Here is a 19,121-nt window from a genome sequence, read left to right on the forward strand (position 1 = left end):
ACAGTTGATTGTCCACCACCCAGTGGAGGGTTAGGTGAGCTGCAACACCCCATCATTTCTATCACCATAACTGTTTTTTCAATGGAATCACCAGCCTGGACATTCATGTTTAGGATCAGTGCATTAACTGGTAATGTGTCTTATAGCTAGGAGGTTCTTCATAGCCCATGTGTTTTTGATTTTAAGCAATTGATTTCCTGCACTGAATGTTTGGTGAATGTCACATTCACTATTTTATAAATATGTTGAATCATTCTTTTAGCATTCTGCTGTGAGAATTTTAATACTTTTCTATCTGAATGATCAGTAACCTGACCATTTAAGACCTGCATGTTTACAGTCTGAGCAGTCTACCGGTGATGAGAGGTATTTTAGTGTGTGCTGCAAAGTCATTGCCAGGTACTTTCCAGGTTCTGTCCCTTGTGTCTGGTGAAATGGTAGAGCACCTTTTTTATAATGCATTTATTACTTTGCTCTAGGTTGCCATTTTCTTTTTTATACTTGTCGGCTTCTTGAATCTGGTGAGGAATTTTACTTTGACTGATTGGCTGGTCTGCATAATAACACTTGTATGTAAATTTTATTGGGCCTGTGACTTAAAGGTAAGAATCTACTTTTTATAATCTAAGTACTTGTAACGAACCAAGATAAGTATTTATGTATGTATGTTTATACATTTTAAAACTATTTATCTTGGCTTATCTTAAAGTGGAACTACACTTCATCTGAGCACCACAAACCAAACATGTTATTTAATTCATTTCTAAAGCGTTTGTAACCCTAAAACAATTAAAAAAAATAAGAGATCCTGTTCCTTTAAAGCATGTTAAACAGCAGAGTGCTTGCGCTGTGTAATTTGTCCCATTATATGATGTAAACTACCTGATTGATCCTGTCTGTTCCTTTGCCCCCCCATGTGAACTGACCACAGTATTCATGGCTGTTGATCCATGATACTGTGGTCAGTTTACATTCCTCTGTCATCCCACTGTGTTCACAGTCTCTCCCCTCTCCCTCCCTGCCTGCCTGTTCCTAGTCTGTGAGACATCTCCTCCCCTACCCTCCTGCCGCTATTTCATGTGTCTGTGAAGTTAGGTATTACAATTACTGGCAGCCCCTTTGTAATAACAAGATATACTGTGCAGTGTCTGTTTTTTTTTTAGATCATGCAACTAAATCCCTTATTTCACATTGCCGGTGTGCAGTTAAGTGACCTCTTGACTGACATCAGAGGTGAATCTGATCCCCTCCCGCTGTAGTCCTCAGATCGGGGAAGGAGAGCGACGTGCAGTCACATGACAGCACACTGGCGATGTGAAAGAAAGTATTAAGCTGCATAGATAAAAAAAAAAAAACACACTGCACTGTATATCTTGTTGTTACAGAGGGGCTGCCAGTAATTGTAATAACTAACTTAACAACCACTTTATTATTCAAAGAAAACTCACCCATCAATCCATGTCTCCATGCTTTATTGTGTTACTTTGAAAAAACACCCCTAGCATTTCTGACTGTGGCCATCTTAAGGGTAGATGATTCATGTAACATTTACTCTCTGGAATTCACCTACCCTTAGCCCAGGCATGCAGATAGGAGAGGGTGTGCCTAGTTTAGAAAGCCTCTCCTCCCCATCTCAAGACTCCTGGGATTTGCCTAGGCATTGAAAACAGGAAATACCTAAAGAAATGTTAAAAAAAAAAAAGTTTAAAGCAAGCAAATATTATATACTTTCCTATCCATTTACTAATGCTAACAGCATAAAGATTAAAACTAGTCAATGTTGATTAAGAGCAGGAAGTCCCACTTTAAACCTGGCTTACTGTAGAATAAAAGAAGTAGTGATCCACCGATATAGTTTTTTTAGTGCCGATACCGATATTTTGGTCATCGGATATCGGTAAAGGCTGATATTGGCCGATATTTTCGGACATTAAAAAAACATTCTTTTTTATTTTTCTATTTTTTTTACAGGTACTCTGATGGAGGGATATGGGGGTCTAAAAGACCCCAAACCCCTCCTCTGCACTTAAAAGCATTCAAAACGCCAAGTCTGGCTGTTTTGAATGCTCGCATTTCTTTAAATTTGCCGCCGAGTACCTGGAAGTGAGGTCATGATTTTTACATGGAGACCCGATCAGAGCCGAATGCAGCTTTGATCGGGTCTTCTGTTCGGCGGCCGTGCAGGTATAATGCCTAGGTCTCCCGGTGGGATGGGAGACCCGGGCGACCCGCTGAAGGCGGCGGGAGGGGGACGTCCCCTCCCGCTCCTTGTAATGACAGCCGAGCGGCTTCTCAGCCGCATCGGTTGTTATTACAAGACAGCAGACCGTTGGCTATTGACACCGGTACCTGGGTGATGCCTCTAGCTGCAGGCATCCCTCCGGTACAAGCACTTTCCGAAATATCGGCAATATCGGTAACCTCAGGGGCCGATTCCAATATATTGGGGAAAGTGCATATAGGCTGTATTTACACATTATTTCTGAATGCCACCCTAGCGCATTACTCTTCACCCTATGCTGTTATTCAAGCCTTAACTGCACACTGTGTAGCACTAACTGATCGACCCTGTGGTCTGACATTCAAGTTTTTACCACTGAGCTTTATGAGCTGTTTCCGGTTCCTGTGCCATCTACAGCTGCGTAATTATGCAATTTCTACTGTCAGCATGTGTATGTTTGTGAGCCCAGGCCATGTTTGTTTTTAGAGTACATGACAATGTTGCCAATGGTGCTTTTTATTGGTGTATGGTGAAGGTTTTTGAAGATTTCTACATTTTTTTAATTCATATCATTTAATAAAGTTTAGCTTTTTTGTTATGCCGCAGTTTGTTCCTTTATTGGAGCCTCTTTTTTGATGTGAACTCATAATTGAGTTTATATCACCTTAGCGTTTATACTGACTTTTGGTTCCCGGAACACCACCAAATTTTTGGTGAGTCAGCAGGTTATTTACCTGTGGATTATGTACTGGTATCCACCTTCTTTTAAATGTATTTCATTACACCCAAACGCATCTGCTTTCAGTACACTGCAGCAATGTGATGTGCTGTGTTGATAAAAGCTATGCACTGTGTTTGTGCATTCTGATGTGTTGGGTAGTCTATTCAAATGAATGGGAAGCCTTAAAGTGATATTAATGCGGAGTTCCACCCGTTTTGGTGTTTATTAAAAGTCAGCAGCTACAAAAAGTATAGCTGCTTACTTTTAATAAACACACACCCACCTGTCCCACGGTCCAGCGATGCGGCCGGCGAGAGCCTCGGTTCTCTCCCTCTTCTCCCCGCGGCCCTGGCATCTTTAGTATGGGCACCTGGCTGTGACAGCTTGTGGCTTCACAGCCGGGTGCGCACTGCGCATGTGCAAGTCGCGCTGCACGTCCTAAGTGGACGGTCAATCTTCTGGGACCTGTGACGTGTCCCAGAAGATTGCAGGGAGGGAGGGGGGAGAGGAGAACTTCCGCTTGAGCCGGCTAGGCGGCCCCAGCGAAAGTGGGAGCGGGTACCCACCCCCCCCCCCCAAAAAAAAATGACATGCCAAATGTGGCATGTCAGGGGGTCAGGAGCACTTAAAGAGGAAGTTCCACTTTTGGGTGGATCTCCGCTTTAAAGCCTTGTTTTTTTTTTTTACCCCTGCTCCCTCCGTCTCTTGATTGGCTCACTGGCTGTGATTGGCAAAAGCCAATCAGGAGTGCGAGTCCCCTGAGAGGCAAGGCTCTCCTGGACATCGCTGGATCGAGAGGGGGCTTAGGTAAGTATTAGGGGCTGCTTCACACAGAAGGTTTTTTTATCATCATGCATAGAATACATAAAGGTAAAAAACTTTGTGCCTTTACAACCACTTTAAAGTGGTTGTAAAGTCAGAGTAGGGTTACTGCCAGCCCCTCTGTTATACCAAGGTATACTACACATTGTAAATGTTTGTTTAAAATGATGCCGATAAATACCTTATTTCAGATCGCTTCTGTGCTATCACAGTGTGTCACTGTTGGAAAAATGTCTCATAACTTCCTATTCTAAAAGGAAGTGGGGAGAAGCCTCCTCAATAAGGATACTTAAAAAGAAAACCTGACCGAAGTGTCGGCCCTAACCCTTCCCCAATTTTTTAAAAGTGAAGCAGAACGTTTTGGCTGTAGATGGGCTTTATTGTAAAAACTTTGAGCATTTGTACTCAAAACATGTAGCTGCTGACTATAAACACACACCCACCTGTCCCATGATCCAGTGATGCGGCTGCTCGAAGCCTCGCTCCTCTCTCTCACCTCTCCCCAGCGCCGGCATCAGAAGTGTGGGCATCCGGCTGTTACAGCTTGCGCTTGCTAGCAAGTTGCGATACGCTTTCATAGTGCCGGGCAATCTTCTGGGACCTGTGACATTTCCCAGAAGATTGCAGGGAGGTAGAGGGAGAGAAGAACTTCTGCTCGAGCCGCCTAGAAGGCCCGAGCAGGAGTGGGAGCAGGTACCTGTCAATTATTATTATTATTGTCAAAAATTAGGTACCAGCTCCCCCCCCCCCCCCCAAAAAAAAAAATGACATGCCAAATGTGGCATGTAAGGGGGTGAGGCATGCTTAAAGAGGAAGTTCCACGTTTGGGTGGAATTCCGTTTTAAGCACTGGCTAAATTGAAGGGAAAAAAAAAACAAAAGAAAACAAATGCAGCTGCCACATCTAAGGATTGGTTAGCTGTAATCTATTACATTTTTGTTTTTGTTTTCACCTATGTAGCTTTCTTATATGTTAAGGAAACAAATACCTACCTGCTGTTCTTCAGCTGCCAGCATAGGAGCAAACACATGGCATCAGGTCACATAAGCTCTGTGGTGGAGTGATAACAGAGCCAGCCAATCAGAACCTGCCTTTTGACATTGGTCATATGTTTCCCTATTACACTTGTGCTTTGGCGGAAGCAGCCAAAGTGAGCCTGGAGCAGCAGATATGTATTTATTCAACAGCTTTTCTTAATAAATGAATGGATAGGCATTGGAATTAGTTTAGGTCGACAAACATGAGGTCAACTTCCACATTCCACGTTAACTAACTTAGTAATTCCCTAAACTGAGTAGAGTTACCTTTAACCTTGAACCACTACAGAACTGTTGAAGTGACCTAGCTATTACCCTCAAGTCATGCTGACTATCTATATCTGTTCATAGGTTTTTACTGGACTTCCAAATCAATGGAAAAACACAATAGAAAACATCAATGTTATGTGTTACCTGATTATTCTAACAGTAACAAAGACTTTGGCATTGGTAAGTGGTGAATTTGAAAAGACAATCTTAAAGAGCACTTGTACTGTGGAAGTTGTGTCCAAAAAGGTAAGCATAGTACAAAGAATTGCACTAGTATTACCTGTAGGCTACCTGCAGTTGATTTTACTATGTCTTGTTCCTTGTTTCACCCTGTGCCACATGCACCCCTGATGACTGGTTATCTGATGTACATCTTTCACTCCATCAAGCCCTCAGAAGATTTTTTCCATGTTTTCCGTTTACTCGTTGGATGCCAAGTGCTGCTGGGTCACAAGGACAGCCTACCCCATGTGGGGTTCTTCTGGGTTACATTAGGCACATTGTTATAGGGTCACTTTACACACATATGGGGTACTTCTACTTTTTAGAGATGAATGTACACCATGCGCACGACATTGCAGCTGTTCTCCAGCCAATCTTCGGTCCTCTGTGCCAATTTACACCTCCATAATTTGCCTTTTGGAGGGACACGCTGAGCCAATGTCCACAACCACCTGTCTAGAATTTTCCCCTACAATTCCAAATAGCAGAATGGGCCCTGCCGTGCACTGTGCGCAGGCTTCATTTCACATTACTCCATTTTACACCAATGTCTTAACAGCATACCCCAATGTATAAGAGCTACTGGGTGACTCTTGCCAGTTACTTACGATACACCTCTTTGGTAACTTCAGACCAGGCATTGACAACATAAAAATACTTTACTTGGAAAAAGTGCAAAAACAGACATTTCACAGTCCAACAGACAAGCCATGATACTTTCCTAGTTCATTAGCTATGTCTACAGGTTTGTTTTCTCTCCCGGCATACCTGTAAAAGCATGTTCCAGTAATTACAGTCCTTCTGAGGCATTATCCAGCACTGGTGTCTTCGGGGTGAGCCCCAAGCTAAGAGCAGGCCATGATGAGTGACATCCTCCTCCTTCTACGGGTCTGTTCATCCCCTCCATCCCTTATGGGCCTCAAAACTCACAGCTGTGCCGGCATCCCCCTCTCTCCATGCCCCTAGGGGAATCCCCAAACCCTCCAGGGAGGTCTAACCGAACCCTCTGGACTCTACTCCATGAACTCTATTCCAATTCTGTGCGTCGGACCACTTATCCAGTTTATATGTTGCAGTACAAGTGGGCCGGACCCAAAGCAGAACCCGTCAAAAGGCCCAAAGAACCAAAAAACAGTGTTAACCCTCTTGACCGAGACAGCACCTATCTATTTCAACCTGCCCACAAATAGGCAGCACAGCAGTGTGCTTTCACTAAGTTTTCCTCTAAATTTCTTGACACTGGCAGTCAAGACAGCTGTGCTACTTCACACTGCAAATATATAGATAACATTTACAAATGTCGGTAATTGTGTTCATATCTTGGAATGATGCAGTATACAGTGCAGTATACAACCTATCGGTTCTATTACATTATTGTGGATAAAATAACCATACATTACCCCTCTGCGATGGTCCTAGCTCTTGGTATATTGCATTACCCTAAAATCTTTTGCTTGGTTCCTCCTTTTTTGCTTGGTTTTGTGTAGGTGATAGTTAAGATAAGATGCAAGTGGTATCCATGTAAGTGTTACCCCCATTGATGGCAAAAGTATGTACTATAAGAGTGTGTGGCATAAGTTCAAAGGTAGGATTTTGGTTCAGGTGGCAACTTGTTCCCTTGGGAGCAGGGCAGTCTTAATGCACAGGCATGGGGGGCCCCTGCAGCTTCCCCTCTCCTGCCCTGTCACTGACTGTAGAAGCAGCGGGAAGGAACCAGCAGCCTTAAACTATAGGAACGGCTGCCGGCCTGCCACAGGACAAGAAAGAATTAACAGCAGGAGCTGATTCACCTCCTGCTGCCTACTGAGCCAATGGGTGCTGCTGTAACCCACCTCCTTCTCAAGCCACCACCTTTGATTGAAAAGAACAGAATATTGGAGCTATGCTGGAGCCTGGAGAAAGAACTGAGCTGCCATGGGGGCGGGGGGCGGGGAAGGAGTAGAACTGAGCAGGAGAAGCAGAAGCATCCATTTAGGTGAAGGTAATCTGGAGAATGTGTAAAGGAAGAGATATTTACTGCAAGGGCTCTCCTCTTTATTTTCTCTGTACTTTCCCTCCGCCTTCCCCCTTCTCGCGCTCTCTCTCTCTCTTTCTTTTTCCCCTCCTCCTTCCCTCTTTCTTTTTCCCCTCCTCCTTCCCTCTATCTCTCTTTCTCCTCCCCCTTTCCTCTTTTCTTTCTCTATTTCTTTTCTCTTTCGTTCGTTGATGGACAGAGCGCTCCATATTGAGAACCATAGGGTTATAGCACCCCCTACAGGAGTAAGACACTAGGCAGAAAAAAACTTGGCTTTTCCTATGGACAGTCCTAGCTGGTATCCATCCCTCTCTTTGCTAAAGGTCTTCAGTTCTTTTCTGCCTAGTCAGGAGTAAGGGCCTATTTCCCTGCCGGGATCTTTGGTCCTGGCCCGAGGTGGCATCCCCTTTCGGTGGTGAGGAGATTCTGTCTGGAGTGGTGCCCACCTGGTTCCTGGTATGGTGAGTACATGTACATGTCCCCCCTCTCCCCCTGGATGTGGTTTGGAGCAGACGGGGCACCCCCCTGGGACGGTCGGACCTCCGGGTTCCCCTGCTTCCTCCTAGACATCCCATTTTTGGTGGTCCCTAAGTGGGCCATCTTTGTAACCCCCGGGGTAGCGCAGTGGGCTAGCAGGTGAATGGGGCTGGTGTACTGCTATGTACCTGTGGGGGGAGGGTGGGTGGGCATGCCGCCGGCGGAACGGTCCTCCCAGCTGGGTTGGGTGCTGGCTTTTGTGGTGGTCCTGTGCCCGGATCCCCCCTTTCCTTGTTGGATGTGGCCTGGGCTCCAGGGGTCCCTCCTGGGAGCCTCGTGGATGCCGTGTGTGGTGGCCATTTTGCCGTGGTCCGCACCATTGTGTTGAGGCCTGTGTGATTCTCGATGGCCATGTTTGTGTAGTCCCGTGGCCATATTTGGTTGGTCTGGCGTGCATTAGGAGCAGCAGCCATGACAGTGGAGCCTCTGGGCGGCGATTATGGCTGTGGGGGCTCCTCCTTTTCCCCTGGTGCAGACTCCTGGGTTTCCATTTCCCCTGGACATTGCACAGGGATACTGGCTATCTCTGGTGCAGACCGGTGCTACTCTAGTGAGGTGGTGAGTTCTGGTAGGGTCCCTCCCTGTCCCTGCTGCAGGTTGTGGGGTGCTATACTTCCGGGTGCCCCTGTGGTGATACAGGTGCGGCGCCTTCTGTGAGTCCTTCTGAGTCCCCTAGTGGTGCTAGATGCTTTTTTGCTGGTGTGTTCCCCCTTTATCTTATGGACTCACAGGAGCATGTTTCCCCACCTGACCCCCTCTATGAGGCAGCAGGTCCCTCGGGGTCCCAGCCCTCCATTGATGCACTGATAGCGGTCCTAGAGTCTTGCTTTCCAGGTGGAGGTGGCCTTTGGGCGGCAGACTAGTAAAAAGGGCCTTCCGCCCTCCCCTTCCTCATCTGTTTGATCAGATCCTGAATCTGGCTAGGCTGCCGCGGACGTGGACCACCCTAGGGGGGCTTTAGCCACGCTCCCTGATTTATCAGATAGTAAAGATGATTCCTCCACTCTTGTAGCTGTGCATGAGAAGGCGCTGGTTATAGCCACTGACTACATTTTTGCGGGAAACTTTGAAGATGGAAGATGCAGCTGAAGCTGCTGCAGAGCTGACCGTCCCCTATGGCACCCACAAGTCGTCCCGTGCGGCAAAGGTGTTCCCTTATTCCTCCTATTTTTACAGGTTTGGCTATAGAGATTGGGAGCATCCAAAACGCCCCTTTTTTTAAACGCTTTGCGGTGAGGTACCCCTTTGAAGAGTCACTCCTCAAGAAGTGGATTGTCGCACCAGTAGGGGACCCCCCCCCCCCGTCTCTAGGTTGAACAAGTAAACCATGATTTAGTTTGAGGAATCCCCGGTCTTTAGGGATGCAGCTGACTGAAAGGCAGAGTCTGTGGCCCACAATATGTTCACTATTGCTGGTTTGGCGCTGAGGCCGGTCCTGGCCATTGCCCTGGTGTTGCAAAGATTACCTCAATGGGAAAAACGTCTGCGCCAATATCTGGGGGGTGAGCAGATTCCTCCTGCCTTTGCTGAGTTGGCGGACCATTGGTGCAGGGGCTGCAGTTTGTCTGCGATGCCTCTGTGGATGCGGCTTCCTTGATTTCGAAGCTGTTTCGGCAGTGGTGCTTGGGCGTGTATTGTGACTTAAGTGTTGATCTGTGGTCTTCTAAAAAATCTCTGACTGATTTACCCTTTCAAAGCGATTGCCTGTTTGGGTCTTCCCTGGATGACATCCATTAAGAGTCTCATGGGGGGGAAGAGCACCTTTCTTCCACAGTCTGGAAGGGGTGAAGAACCTCTTTGCAGATGCAGCCCTTCTTTCTCGGCACACACAAGTTTTTTTCATCCCTAAGGGTCCACTGACAAGATTTCAAAACATTGCAAGTCCTCCTTCGGAAGGTTCCAAGTGGGCCTGGTCTGGCAAGCCGAGAGCGGGATACTGTAGACCTGCAGACAAGGCTCCTTCAGCATTAAGGTGCGCCTTCACCCATGCATGGGATGGGTGGTATTTTCGTTGGTTTCCGGGTCTGTGGACTTCCTTGGTAAACAACAAATGGGTCCAGGAAGTGATTCTGTCCGGGTACAAGATAGGGTTTCATTATTGCCCTCCGGAAGTGTTCTTCCCTTTAAATGTACGTCTGTCTCTGGACCGATTGCAAGCTCTCTTCGGGACAGTGCAGGACCTATTGCTTCAGGAAAAGATTGTCCAGGTTCCGGTTTCAAAACGGTTTCATGGTTTTTATTTGCAACCCATTTACAGTCACAAAAAAGGAGGGCAAGGTCTGTCTGATTCTGGACCTCAAGTCCCTGAACTGCTTTGTGCAGGTACAGAAATTCAGAATGAAGTCCATTCGCATAGTAGTGTCATACCTGCATCAGGGGGATTTTCTAGCCTCTATCGACATCAAGGATGCTTACTTGCACATTTCAATATGTGCCTGACATCATCATTTCCTCCACTTTGCTGTGGGAGAGGAACATGATCAGTTCATGGCGTTACCCATTGGTCTCGCCTCGGCTCCTCAGGTCTTCACAAAAGTGTTGACCCTGGTTCTGGCATTGCTACGTCAGCGGAGGATTGTGGTACCGGGCTACCTGGAAGACCTCCTCTTGCAGAGTCCCCTTCTGTCTTGATTGACAACGTGGAGATCACTATACAGATCCTGAACGAGTTTGGTTGGCTTCTAAACTACCAGATGTTTGCTCTGGTTCCATCCAGGAAATTGGATTATCTGGGTCTGACTCTGGATTCAGCTCTAACCTGAGTATTCCTTCCTATGGACAAACTCCAGAAGTTGCATGCTGCAATTCATCTTTTGCTGTCCAGAAGGTGGTCTTTCCTCCTGACTTGCATGCGGGTGCTGGGCCTGATGATGTCTACCTTTGAGAAGATTCTGTTTGCATAGTTCCATAAGAGATCCCTACAAAGGGAGATCCTGGTAAAATGGGACAAGTGTCCAAAGTCTCTGGACAATCAGATTCAGCTGAGCCAAAAAAACAGGGGTTTCCTGGTCTGGTGGCTTCGCTCCCTGGCTCTTCGGCAGGGCAAATCTTTTCTCCCCCTCTATTGGACAGGGGTCACTATGGATAACAGTCTGTCCGGGTGTGGAGGTGTCCTAGGTGTGAGCTCCGCTCAGGGTTGTTGGACGCTAGAGGAATCCAGACTACCGATCAATGTCTTGGAACTTTGGGAGATCAGGCTGTGCAGGGATCACTGGACAGATCGGATCTGGGGGGTTCCCGGTACGGATCCAGTTGGACAATGCCATGGCAGTGGCTTATAGCAATCACAAGGGCAGAACAACAAGTGTGTTAGCGGCTCTAGAAGTAGCCGGCATTCTCCAGTGGGCAGAGCGTTTAATTCCAGGAGTGGAAAACTGGCAGGTGTTAGACCAAGGAGAGTGGTCCCCTCATCTGGATGTGTTTCATCTGATATGTCTGCAGTGGGGCACCCCTGAGGTGGATCTTGTGGTGTTTCGGCTCAACAGAAAGGTACCGAGGTTTGTGGCAAGGTCACAGGATCCTCTGGCGGATGTCACAGATGCTCTGGTGGCCCTGTGCAGCCAGTATCGTCCGAGTTATGCCTTCCATCCTCTCAAGCTTCTTGCACTGTGTTTGCACAGGATCGAAACCGAAGGGATTCTGCTCATTCTGGTGGCTCCAGACTGGCCTCGCCGGTCTTGGTACACCGACCTGGTGCGATTGGTTGCTGACTTCCCTTGGAAACTGCCTCTCAGGGAGGACCTGCTTTCCCAAGGGCCGATCTTCCATCCTGCTTGCTTTGCTTTGACGGCCTGGCTGTTAAAAGCCAAGTGCTGAAGAATAGACGTTTGCCTGGGTTGGTAATCCCGACACTGCTGAAGACACGGGAAGTCTACCTCTAGTAAGATTTACCATCGTACGTGGAAAGTGTATATTTCGTGGTGTGATCGATGTTCATCCCAGACCTTTTCCGTGGCTCCGATTTTGACCTTTCTTCAACGAGGTGTTAAGCAGAAGTTGGCCTTGAGTACCATCAAAGGCCTGGTGACTACCTTGGTGATCTTCTTTCAGCGACCCCTAGCTACGCATTCATTGGTGTATATTTTTATTTAAGGGGATCGACACATGACTCCACCAGTGCAGTCTTCTTTACCGCCATGGGATGCTCTTAGTTCTCCAGAAACCGCCCTCTGAAAAAATTCAGAAGGATTCCCCTGCTAACGCTGTCTAAGAATGTAAATTTTTTTGGTCGCCATCACCTGCTCGTTTGGTGTACTCCCTATCTGGTGGTCCACAAAGATAAGGTGGTTCTTTTTTCCACCCCCATCTTTCCTACCTAAGGCGGTCTTGACTTCCATTTAAATGAAGACAAGTACAACGTATGCTACCTTTTTGGATTTTGGTAAACTTTTTTGTTGGTAATGCACGAGGTTGGTGCGCTCTTCTATTGTTGTTGCTATCACCTCCTGGGTGTTGGAACTGGCGGTGTTTTCCTGTCGTTCACCTTGCCTGGTGATTCACAGAGATAAGGTTGTTCTTCATCCCTGTTCGTCATTCCTTCCAAAGGTTGTCTCTGATTTTCATTTGAATGAAGACATTGTGTCGCCTTCCCTGTGTCCCAGGCCCAATCATCCCAAGGAATTTGCGTTGCATGCCCTGGATGTGGCCTAAGCGTTTTGTGTGTATCTGGCAGCCACGGAGTCTCTTTTGGAGGTCAAACTCAATGTTTGTTATCACGGACAGGACAAGAAATGGGCTGTCTGCCCTTCTGCAACCATTTTCCAGATGGATCACACAGACGGTGACTCAGGCCTATTCTATCAAGTGTAAGATTTCTCCTTTCCCTATAACAGCGCACTCTACTCAGGTAATTAGTGCTTCTTGGGCCTTCCATCATCAGGCATCAGTAGCGCAGGTTTGCAAGGTGGCCACCTTGCCGTTGGTGCACACTTGCACTAATTTCTACAAGGTAGATGTGTTGGCATCTGCGGATGTTTTTTTTGGCCCAAGGTTTTGCAGGGTCTGCTCCCTCTTGGCTGTGTGTTATTCAGTTGGGCTCCAGTTGTTTTTTTTGTTGAACTCCTGTTACCTGGTTGGCATCTTGTGTTAAGCCTTGGGATTTTTTGTTGTCTCACCCCTCATGGTTTGGCACTGCTTGGGGACCTCTATGGTTTTGAATATGAAGCGCTGTGTCTGTCAGTGAACGAAAGAGAAAATAGTTGTTTTGTACTTACTGTAAAATCCATTTCTCCGAGTTCATTGACAGACACAGCACCCACCCCTCTATGGAGTTTAGATATTTCTGACACTGCTTGTTATTAAACTGAAGTCCTATATATACCAGCTAGGACTGCCCATAGGCATAGCCAAGTCTTTTTTCTGCCTAGTGTCCTACTCCTGTATGGGGATGATATAACCCTTTGGTTCTGAATATGGAGCACTGTGTCCCTCAATGAACTCAGAGAAATTGATTTTACAGTAAGTACAAAAGTCCTATTTTTCCTGTCTCCTTTCTCTCTCTTTCTTTTTCTCCTCCTCCTTCCCTTCTCTCTCTTATCTCTCTCTATCTCTCTCTCTCTCTATCTCTCTCTCTCTTCTTCTCTCGCTCTCCTCTCTTCTTCTCTCGCTCTCCTCTCTTCTTCTCTCTCTCTCTCTCCTTCTCTCTCTCCTTCTCTCTCTTCTCTCTCTCTTTTTTCCCTCCTCCTTCCCTCTTCGCTCTATCTTTCTTTTTCCCTTCCTTCCTTCTCTCTAGCTTTCTTTTTCCCTTCCTTCCTTCTCTCTCTTTCTTTTTCCCTTCCTTCTCTCTCTGATTTTTTCCCTCTCCCCCTTCCCTCTTCTCTCTCTCTTTTCCCCTCCCCCTTACCTCTTCTCTCTCTCTCTTTTTCCCCTCCTTCTTTCCTCTTCTCTCTCGCTTTTATTTTCCCTTCTCCTTCCCTCTTCGCTCGCTCTCTTTCTTTTTCCCTACCTTCTGTCCTTCCTTCTCTTTCTTTCTTTTTCCCCTTCCCTCTTCTCTCTCTCTGCTTTTCCCCCTCCCCCGTCCCTCCTCTCTTTCTTTCTTTTCCTCCTCCTTCCCTCTTTGCTCGCTTTCTTTTTCCCTTCCTTCCTTCCGTCCTTCTCTCTTTCCCTTTCCCTCTTCCCCCTCTCTTTTTTCCCCCTCCTCCTTCCCTCCTCTCTCTTTCTTTTATCCCTCCTCCTTCCCTCTTCGCTCTTTCTTTTTCCCCGCCTTCCTTCTCTCTCCTCTCTCTTTCCTCTCTCTCTCTTTTCCCCTTCCGCATCCCTCTTCTCTCTCTTTCCTTTTCCCCTCCCCATACCCTCTCCTGTCTCTCTTCCCCCCCTCCCTCTTCTCTATCTCTCTTTTACCCCCTCCCACTTCCCTCTTCTCTCGCTCTCTTTCTTTTTCCCCTTTTTGCCATAACCAATATGCATATTATGTAAATATTACAATAAAATATACAAATATACAATATTGGTTAAATATTGTTTGGTTTAAAGCTAATATGAATTTCCATCATATTTTAGAATGTCAGTAAATTTTCCCGGTTTTTGCAGTAAAAAAAAGATCTGTGGGAGGTTGGCAACTCAGACTGCTGTTTGTGTGGGCAGGATGACCTGCTACGGCACACGTCGCTGGTCACCATTTCCCTGGTAGGGGCCCCAGGGCATTACTTTGCTATTAGATGGCACTGCTTGAAGGGAGAGATTTGGATCTTCCAGGTAGAAGGGGGATTTAATGAATTTGTTGAGTGAAGTGGTAAAAGCAAATTACACTAGGTCCAGGGTGAGGTGGGGTAGAGGATTAAAAGTGGGTGAGTTTGTGAGTAAGTGTTCAGGGGAGTGGTGTGACCAGGAAGATATCTTTTCTAGGGAGGGAAGTTTAGATGCCAGGGGAATGCTGCATGAACATTAGGTATAGAGAAGGTAGTAAAGGTAGGTGAATGACCACGGTTGCAACACAACAAATAATAGCTGCTAATATATTTTGAATTATTCCAACAGCAAAGGGTTTCAAGTAAACACAGTGAAGAAAAAAAGCTTTGTAATTTTGTTTCTTAAAGTGTCCGACAACATCTGTTTGTTCTGCTTAGTTACAACTAAAGTCCATTTTTTAGTACAGGTTTCAGAATAAAACAGGATATGCATGTGCAACAGTTCTCTTTTAGAAAATAGTAAATAAAGTCAAATAGGTGTGGACCATATAAAACTTTTGGATTTAGGCCGCTGTTCACATCAGTGCAACTTGTCATGTGATTTGACAAGCCACACCCTATTACCAGTAAAGTTACTGTTAGAATCGGTGCAACGCCAACTTTGCGGTGCTGCACTGATTTGAAATAGTAGTTCCTGCATTATTTTTGGGGATCTCAGGTGCGACTTGCATAGACATCTTGTATATAGGAGCAAAGTATGGCGCTCACCGAACCTACAGTAAAACTTCACTCACCCGGCGCCAAAGTATTCCAGAAAATTAAAAAATAAATATATAAGGAAAGCTGCTGCTATAAATTCATACATGTATATAGGTGCATTTAGACTCAAAACAGCTCAACGCTACAGATTCATTCACGCACTAGCAGCGCTACAGTCCATGAAATAAACCATGAATCAAATATTGAATGTATGGATGAACAAAATCAATGAAGGAAAATCCATGCATGCAGTCCCAGATTGTGAGAAGATGATGTCAGTGGGTATATCCTTGCAGACCCCCAAAAAAGCCTTCACCACACCGCTGTGTACACCCAGTAGTGGGGACACTTACCAGAACCAATCTGTATATAAGCAGAATATAGTAAGCAGGAATGCCTTGGACGCCTTACTCCTCTGCGTAGAGAACACCAACCGGGACCACCAGCAAGTATCTCATGTATATCCCCTCATCAGCATAGAACATATGTGTGGGAAATAAAACAGCAACATAGCGTAGTACTGCTAAAATATGTATGCCTTTATTCCCAGCCGTAACCCTTCACACATTGCACTTACAGAAATGACAATTCTTTAAACATGTCAGGAAAGTCAGCCGTTAGTTCCTACCGCTATGTCCCGTCCTAGACGAATACAGCCCGGTACCTGGCCATAAGCCTCGGGGGATCGCGTGTCACCACGGCTTCCTGCTTCCTACGTGATTGCGTCACCACGCCCTGATGCGTTTCGTCATCAAGTGACTTCCACCGAGGGCGTGGTGACGCTTCACAATCACCTCTATTTAAATGACTGGAAAGAGGCGGAGACGGCTGTGCGCCGATCACGTGGTAAGGTGATGACCGTACCACTTCCGCCCTCTTCTTCACAGTTCATCATGTATACCACACTTCCGCCCTCACCAGGCATCCCCGCCCTCACCGTTCGGGACCAGGTATGCGTGACAACACACACCATACGATCCAGATCCGGATCATTAGCAGATCATAAAGCCTGTACAAAACCTAATTGAATAGGCAGTATTACATCAGACTGAATGCTGACATGCGGCTATACTTACATAAAGTGCATATTATGGTACATCAATACTACAATTAAATCTTAAGATATCACAATTAAATAACACAAAAGATTTTTTTAAAAAAATTATGCAACGGATCAAATTGGTAGATATAATATCAATATCACACTAAAAAATGATCATTACATTATTACACTAAAATCACAATAAAAATTAGGAAATCAAATATAAAGCAGATATGGAACTACATACATAAAGTGCAACATAGATATGAGAGGGGTCTCACAGACCATCCTTGCATGTATCTCTCATACATATTTCTATAAACACATATATGTACATTATAAAATTATTAAAATTCATACAAAATATTTGGTTATAAAAGAATTATATAAAATTATTTATAAACACTGATTAGTAATTGCTCAGGAAACAGTTTATATCCAGGTCTATGTTGAGTCCATTCGGATATAAAGAGTTGGTCTGGAATATCCAAAAAGTCTCACGTTTAGATAATTCCCTGACTCTGTTGGAAACTCTCCATACAGGATCCACTTTTTCAATACCCCAAAATTTTAGTTGGGTGGGATCCTGATTGTGATGTTCCTTGAAATGGAGTGAGACGTTGTGGTCCTTGAACCCTTTCCGGATATTAGCAACATGCTCTGATATCCTGATTGCTATGGTTCTTTTTGTCCTACCAATGTAAAATAGCCCACAAGGGCATTCCATGCCGTTCACTACATGGGTAGTGTGGCAGGTAATTAGGTCCTTGATCTCAAAGGTTTCCCCATTGGCGGATGAATGGAAGGAAGTATGGCCTCTTAAGTGAGTATGCACTTGTTTGCACGTTTTACACCTTCGACAGGCATAGAATCCTGTCCTGTTGTCCCAGAACATGGTGGGTTGTATAGGTGGGTCTAAAACTTTCTGTACAATTTGATCCCCAAACATGGGGGCCTTTCTATATATAAAAGATGGCTTAGCTGGTAAATTGCTTCCCAAGATCTTATCAAGGCATAGTACACCCCAATGCTTCCTAATGATCTCCTCTATCTCCTTGTACTGGGAGTTATACTGGGTCAGAAAACTCCATTCATGTTGGTTAGATGGAGTACTTTCCCGTACAGCTAGACAAGATTGTTGTGTAACTGTTGCCACCTCTGAGACATCTCTGTCCAAGGCTTCCTCATCGTATCCCTTCTCAAGGAAACGCTGACGAATAACCTGGGCCTGTACTAGATAGTCAGCCTCGGTGGCACAATTTCTCCTCACCCGTAGCAGCTGCCCCTTAGGGATGTTACGGAGCCAGCTGCTATGGTGACCACTATATATCGGGAGGTACCCGTTGCGGTCCATGGGCTTAAAGAAAACCTTAGTTTCTAAAGACCCGTTCCGCAACATGACCTCCACATCCAGATAGTGTATTGTGGACTGACTCCAGCTAAACTCAAGCTTAATGTTGTTATTGTTGGTGTTTAACATGCCAGCAAATTCCGCCAACTCCTCTTCCGAGCCCTCCCATATGAAAAGAGGTCATCGATGTACCTCCTGTACATCCTGAGTTGCGGTATCTGCTGGGCATAGATGTACCTATCCTCCCATTCCCCCATAAAAAGGTTGGCAAGACTGGGAGCAAATTTAGCTCCCATAGCCACACCTCGTTTTTGGCTATAGAACTTGCCATCATACCAAAAGTAATTATTAACCAGGCAGAATTCCAAGGCATGCCTCAGAAACCTTTTCTGGGGGTCTGGGAGGTCGGTACGTCTACTGAAGGCCCAATTAAGAGCCAACAAAGCATCTTCATGCTGAATCACAGTATATAAAGAAGATACATCCGCTGTCACCAGGAATGTCTCTTTATCCGTGGAAACTGTGACTTCTTTTAGTCCACATAGGAAATCCCATGTGTCTTTTAGATAGGATCTTAAGTTAATTACACTGGTTTGCAAAAAGCAATCTAGGTATTCACCCATTCACCCTCCTGGAGGGGGAAACCGACAGGATGGGGCCCTCCACGTCCGAACCAGGGAGATTACCAAATGCCTCAGAGGGATGTAGGTCCCATACAGCAGGCTCCCAAGGTAAACGCCGTACGCGAGGATGTAGAGCCGGGAGGAAATGCCAACAGCAAAAAGAGAAGACTGGTGGATTAGGAGGGATTTATAATTTAGCGGATATTACTTTGACGCAGAAAGAAATGAACATCTTAAATGCGCCAAGCATAAACCTGTAAACAAATTTAATGTATATATAGATGTTCACAAGTACATCCGCAAAATAAATCTTAAAAGATACTTCCTAAATCCCACCAGGATTGCTAATGGTAATCGGAATAATTTTACAGATGGGTCGATAGGAGTAGACAGTGGTCTTAAAAATAATTCCCTATACAATCCCCCACAGCCTTCCAACCACCATGTGGATGTCTTTAAAAATCTTGTCATCCAGGATGTAAAAGCATTACAGCCGAAGAAGGCTGTTAATCCACGCTACATTCAAGAGGGCCTTGAATCCTTAGAAAAAAGGAAAGAGGTGGTCATTAGGCCCGCTGATAAGGGGGGTGGGGTAGTTATACTCAAAAAGGATTATTATCATAGCCAACTGTCAGAAATGTTATCCGACACCCAAACATATGTCGAACTGAAAGGGGACCCCACGCCTGTATGTAGGAAGGTTTTAAAAGACCTGGTAACTTATGGATATCAACAGTGGGTTTTGTCAGAGAAAGAGAAAAGATATTTAAATCCATCTTTCAATAGAATCCCCAAATTTATACAGTGCCAAAAATCCATAAGGATGCCACCAATCCCCGTGCCAGACCCATCGTGAATGGGATTAATTCTGTCACT

At 45.6% G+C, this 19,121-nt stretch overlaps 1 protein-coding gene across 1 annotated transcript in view; it reads left to right on the plus strand.

Moving 5' to 3' along the window:
- Positions 1-19,121, plus strand: part of LOC309562209 (uncharacterized protein) — a 127,522-nt gene that overhangs the window by 100,734 nt on the left and 7,667 nt on the right. Inside the window, exons 5-6 of the mRNA XM_082266328.1 lie at positions 480-602; positions 5,153-5,251. Of these exons, the coding sequence (XP_082122454.1) occupies positions 480-602; positions 5,153-5,251 (222 nt within the window). The remainder of the gene's footprint in view (positions 1-479; positions 603-5,152; positions 5,252-19,121) is intronic.

Source organism: Pelophylax lessonae (assembly GCF_965119305.1).
Source record: "Pelophylax lessonae genome assembly, chromosome: 8".
NCBI lineage: Eukaryota > Metazoa > Chordata > Amphibia > Anura > Ranidae > Pelophylax > Pelophylax lessonae.